Source organism: Hevea brasiliensis, chromosome 3, assembly GCF_030052815.1.
Source record: "Hevea brasiliensis isolate MT/VB/25A 57/8 chromosome 3, ASM3005281v1, whole genome shotgun sequence".
Taxonomy (NCBI): Eukaryota; Viridiplantae; Streptophyta; class Magnoliopsida; order Malpighiales; family Euphorbiaceae; genus Hevea; species Hevea brasiliensis.
Window position 1 is genome coordinate 12,526,898 of NC_079495.1, and position 6,291 is coordinate 12,533,188.

The 6,291-nt window shown below is 32.2% G+C and overlaps 1 protein-coding gene across 1 annotated transcript; it reads right to left on the reverse strand.

The window, feature by feature from the left end:
• Positions 1 to 263: 263 nt before the first annotated feature.
• Positions 264 to 4,210, reverse strand: LOC110651391 (E3 ubiquitin ligase PARAQUAT TOLERANCE 3). The gene is made up of 3 exons (XM_058143263.1): positions 4,119 to 4,210; positions 525 to 2,022; positions 264 to 470 (listed from the first exon to the last, which is right to left on the reverse strand). Exons 1-3 carry the CDS (start codon positions 4,208 to 4,210, stop codon positions 264 to 266), a joined length of 1,797 nt encoding a protein of 598 aa, XP_057999246.1.
• Between the last annotated feature and the right edge of the window lie 2,081 nt (positions 4,211 to 6,291).

The following is a 6,291-nucleotide window of genomic DNA, read 5'->3' on the forward strand; positions in this document are numbered from 1 at the left end:
TGCAACCCTTATTTCTTTTGCAAAAGCCATATTCGTTGAGAGAATAAATAAATGAAATAAACAACAAAATTATTTGAAAAAAGAATGAGAGTTTTATAAGAATATTAAAACAGCGATTACAAGACTGGCCAAGGTTAGACCAACGCAAATCCATGTTCTCCTACTGTACATTTAGGCTCAAAAGGAACTAGAAAAAGAGGAACGGTTGCCATAAAAGTCAACATCCAAGCTTTTAACCCACAGCGTCATCTCCTGTCACCCCTTCACTGCATACTAAAATTGTATTGATTCATCAGACCATTGAATGATGTTCCAAAGGAGCTCAATCCATAGATCATCGCACCAGCAGCATAATAAGGTGCCATATATCCTTCCAACCCTACCTGCGCACCAACCCAGTATGGATTGTATGCATAAGAACCAATAGGCATCATATAGCTCTCAGTCTCAACATCTTGACTTCTTTCTCTCTTTTTCTTTCCTCTCGCACCACAAACCACCTTTTGCTTGACTTCACCCTTGACCACTTCTCTCTCGTCCTTTTTCTTCTCTACCTCACTGGAAATCTCCTTTTGCTGCACTTTTTCCTCAACCCCCATGACACCTCCTTGTGATGCTGTATCTTTCATTCTCATTGGCCCAATAGTATCTTCAGATACATCAGTTGCTCCTGTGGTTCTAGCTTTCTTAGTTGTCTGGTGTGGAGCGTCAATATGTTTTCTTTTATTTGCCCCATCTTCTACATCACCAGGTGATGGCTTATGCTGTTCCTGAAATGATTCCGCAGATGGTTTTGTTGTAGAGATGTGAGGTTCTAAACAGTGAGCCAATTCCATATCCTTATCTTGGAAAGAGTTTCTTTTGGCATTTTCACCACTGCTGCTGTAACAGGGACCAGATTTCAAAATGCAATTAATTGTGTCCCTAAGTGTCATGTTTGGAATCAGATAATCAGTAAGGATATTTGTTGCCCCACAAACACATTTCAACTTAGAGGTGATTAGATGGACCCTGATACACTTATCACAAAAGCTCTTGAAACAACATTTGCTAGTCAAGACAGCATCCTTGATTACTTGCTTGCACAAGGGGCAGAGAAGTTCTGGTGGAAGATCACTAACAGACCAGGATCTCTTTGAAGGCAAGAAGCCAAAAACTTCCTTCTCAAAAGCATGATCATTTGGCTGCAAAACAGCAGTTGCGCCACTTGACAGCACATAAGAGCCATCTGGGTTTGGCATCAGCATCGACCTGGGAATTCCAGTAGGAGGCCTCAATCTTTTGCAATCATAATTTGGATCTCCATTTGTTGGGCAGTCCTGAATAAAATGTCCTCGTACCTTACATCTGTGACATACATAACCCTCTGGTGGTATTTTCTTCGCCAATCCACCAAATCCCCTACCATTTTTCACACCATTTGAACCTTCCAGCCGCCAGTCCAAGGCTGGAGTATTGACTAAAGTCTTAATATTGCTGTCCTGATCAGATTTTGCATCTACAATTGACTTGCCATGCTGAACTGGCTTCTTTCTAGGAATCACAAATACATCATCCCCAAACCCATCGTCACATCGAAATCCATTATCCCCACTGGGTTTTGTTGTGGACAAACTAGGGACAGTACTTGAACAAACAGAACTAACACCAGTATTTGCAGGGTTGCTTCTGGATGAAGCAGTAACAGCAGTTTCAGAGCTAATCTTGGAAGAATTAGAACCAGTACAATAAGAGGAACTAAGTGGCCATTGCTTTTCACTAACAACAATAGTTGTATTGTCGATGGGCTTGCGACGCCGTGATCCAGGAACACGACGAATGAGAACCCTAGTATTGTTAGGGATCAGCATATGATCAGCATAACAATCATTCGTCTGGGCATTAACGACCACGAGGTCCAAATCAGTACCCAAACACAAGCTGTTGGATTTAGATTTATACTTTAATTCAACAATTTTCTGTTTCAGAGCATCAATAGAAATAACAGAGCCATCCACCGAGAAGGAATCATAATCCTTTGCACTGAAAAATTTAAAATGAATCGGCATGAATTGAATAGGAAGGGAGGAATGTTATAAAATTTGTTATGAATGAAATTGATATTTGATTCGCATACAAGAGGATCGATATATACGCGTATTTACGCGTATTTACGCATAATGTTATCAAAGTCCAAGTGCAAGGCATATTTACGCGTTTCCTTATAATTAATTTAATAATTGATATTTAATTATTTATATTATTTTATCCTCATAATTTTAATTATTTATACTATTGAGTTTCTCATATTATCTATACTATTGAGTTCCTCTTGCTAAGGTTAAGGGTCTGTTTGGATGATTGTGAGAGAGGGTTAAATAAAGATAAGGAGGGGTAAACAATTATTTTATCCCTGTTTAGGAAGAAGTGAGTTAATGAAGGGTGAAGGTAAACAAGGTTATGCCTTATTTTCCTTTACCACTCAAATCTCAATTTTTTTACATCCCGAATTGGGGTGTAAGGAGGGGTAAGGAAGGAGATAGGATAGTTATGAATATTTCTATTTTTATATCCCTCAAATTTATCCCTCATTCACTCTTTCCAAATATAAAGAATATACATTACCTCTCGTTACATTTCCATTAATTCACTTCTTTCCAAACATGATATTTTTTTTTTATTGTAACTCTCCTTATCTTTTCCTTTCTTTACCCTTTCTTACCATTCTATTACTTACCCTTTCCTCACATCATTCAAACAGACCCTAAAAGGCTTATTGACAAAAAAAAAAGCTAAATTTTATTGTATTCTGGCAATTTTATTCAATCTTTTTAACATTGATAGAATCAGTTAAAATTCTAAAAGTTGTTAAAATTTTATCCAATATTTATCAATTGCATTTTTAACTTTGTTGACTTATTATCACACTCGTAAACTCTTCCATAATTTTATTTTGATAACAATTGAGTATCAAATAGTGAAGAAATTTGGTCATAGTGAAGAAAAAGTGTGCAACTAAAACCATTCAATTTGATCTATTAACTAAGAATTTTGATGCACAATGGATGTCAAAATAAAGTTGAAAGTAGTTAATAGTATTGATAAGGTTGGATCAACCAAAAAATAAAGTGTGAGAATATATATATATATATATATATATATAAATGGATAAAATTGCAAAAAAATTTTAAATTTTTGGAAATTTACATAAAATTTTATACATTTTAAAATTTTGACCGATTTTGTTAAAATTAAAAAAATTGAATGAAATTATCCAAACGTGTTAAGGATTGGCTTTCTTTTAGCCAGTAAGCTAAGCTAAAATAAGTTAATTTTTTTTATTGGAAATCGAACAGAAGTAACCCAAATAATAATCAAAATCACATCAGTTAATTGAAAAATCAAATTTTAAAAAATAAATCAGTTTCATTTTTTTTTTATTGAATTCGATTTCTATTTTTTAGACTTTTTCATCTAGGGATGGTAATTTTATCAGGCATTTACGGGTATCTAATCTGACTAAATCTTAATAAGACAATTTTAGATAGTATATAATTATATTTGAAATTATTCGGGTTTGAAAAAGGGTTTGATTTTTATATATAAGGTATTTATTATCTGTATCTATTTATATAAGTAATTAATTATATATATATATATATATATTAATAATACTTATAAAATTTTATATATTATAATTTAAATAGAGAATTTAAATATTTTATAAAATTATTAAAATTTTAAAATATAAATTATTAATTAAAATATTATTTTTCAAATAATAATAATTTAGGTTAAGATTACAGCTCAATTCTATCCTGTACTTATTGGAGAGTTTAATTTAATTTATTTTTAATTTTTGTCTAATTTAGCCTAGCAGTTACAATTTAAACTCAATTTACCTCAAAAATTAAGAAAATAAATAAATTGAGCTTCTTAATTTTTGAGCTTAAATCAAGAAATTAAAAAATTCAGTCTTAAAATTAAAAAACTAAACTTTTTAATTTTTTATTTAAATCAAAAAATTAAGAAATTTAGCTTATAAATTTTAAATTTAGCTAATATAACATGATCATCAATCGGTATAATTATAACGAAAGCATTTTCATTAAAAAATGGAAGAAAGCGTATCTACTTACCTTGTACCATTGAATGTATGCTCAGAGGGTGTATGCCAATGGCAATGTTGCAGAACTGTAAATAGTCCCATTGATGTTAATATTTCCTGCATCGCGCTTCCATTGCATCTTATGGAACTGTTAGTGTATGTGCACTGCAACCAATGTGTTAATTGCAAGTGTGATCACTTAATTCATGTATATATACTTTATTCTTAATAAAAGGCTGCTTTATCTTTAATGTTTAATTTAATTTTAATGAATATTAATTAATAAAGATAAAGTCCATGAGACTTATATGCATAGCAGTGGAAATTATAATGTTGTTATAATTATGAGATTCTGACTGCATTATAGCACTGTTTCAAAAATGTTCTTGGTCATTGTTATATCAAGATCGGACATTGATATAACTGTTAAGACAAGTACACGTTGCATTCTTTCCTTTATGAAAGGAAGCAGCAGTTCTCATTAAGCTGAGGTATATGAGATACCTAGAACCAACGTGTAAGTGCTTGTGGTGACAATTTTACTGAACTGACCCGCACGAGGATTCCATATGCAAGTTTACATGTGTCTATGGAAAGACTCACATGACAGTCGTGTAAATGATCCTTAGACTTGAGACATTAAGTTATCTTATATAGGAATTACTGTATTTTGATACTGTTCACATGTCATTCTATATAAAGATAATGAATGTGGCAGCCGTTAGATATAGTATGAACTATGTGGAGATATTTAATTGTCAAGATAGAATTCATCACCTTAGGTAATTAAGGAAAATATTTCGATTGTTCTTGGCCAGTATGGATTGTTAAATCCTTGCGCAAGGTAAAATAAGATTGAGATCTTATTTAATTAATCAATCATACTGGGAGGACATAAATGATTTATATATAGCAGACATATTCCATACATCAATGTATAAATCGAAATATTATGATGAAGGGATATTAATTACACTGACACACTGATCACAGAAAGGTTAGTCAAACCTCTTTGACAAGTTCTAATATTTGGGTGGTCGTTACGCATTGCTAGATGTCAATAATGATTTACGAATATAATTAATCAATTGTGAATTGATGATAAAATTAAAGTATTAATTTTATTTAATTATATTTGTTGTCAACATATTAGAAACCTAATGGGTCACACACATAAAGACTGTAAGTGAGGAATTAAATTGAATTATCAAGTTGGACTTGATAAAAATAATTCTAGAGACTTAAGAACTGAAGTATAAATTTTATTTAAACTGCTTAATGTCCTAATAATTGAGTATAGACTTAATTTAAAGTTTATAGAATTATAGGAATTAATTGTGTGAATTATAATTCCTATAGGGGTAAATTTAAAGGGTTAAATTTATAATTATAAAATGCTATTCCCTATAAATGAGAAAGCTTGTCTTCCATTCAAAGGTGAAGAAAGAAAAAGAAAGGAGCTAGCACTCAAAACTCCCAATATTCTCTAAGAGTGTTTTTGAGAATTTCCTCACAACTGTGTGGATATCATCAGAGGCCGGACATCTGGACGTCTGGTGGTCTGCTACAACCCGACCTGGTGGTCAGAAAATTCCTCAAACTGTTTGAGGTAATTTTGCTAAACAATAAAATTTTAATTATCACTAATATATACTTAATTAAAGTTGATCTTATTTAATTGAGAAATAATGCTTCCTAATAGTGGTATCAGAGTCATTTTAATTAATTGTGAAATGATTTGTTGTTATTAGTGTTAGTTTGAGTATTAAATTCATGTAATTATATATTGTTTCTCCCTTTTTTTTTTCCTCTGCTCAAATTTGGATCTTAAAATTTTGAAGATTTGAGTTTTGTTTCTTATAGATTTTAATCTATAAAAATTAATTTTAATCAAAGTAATTTTGAAATTCTCCTCATAAAATTAAAAAAAGGAAAAATCTGGAATTTCTTTTTTCTATTTTTTGAAACCCATTTGAGGGTCTTCCAGATTGATCAAGGAAGCTCGTTTGCTGGAGATTGGCTGCGCCAAAGGACCATTCGGAATGCATGTTGGACATCCGGTGGTCTTCCTGGTGGCGATGCGTCATCCAGCCGCCTCAAATGCAGCAGATTTATGGCTGTCAAAGCCATGCGAAGCTGCTGGTTGTGCGACAGGAGAATGGCAGCTTGATGCTGCTGCTGGCTGGTTCTGGCAGTGTCAACGA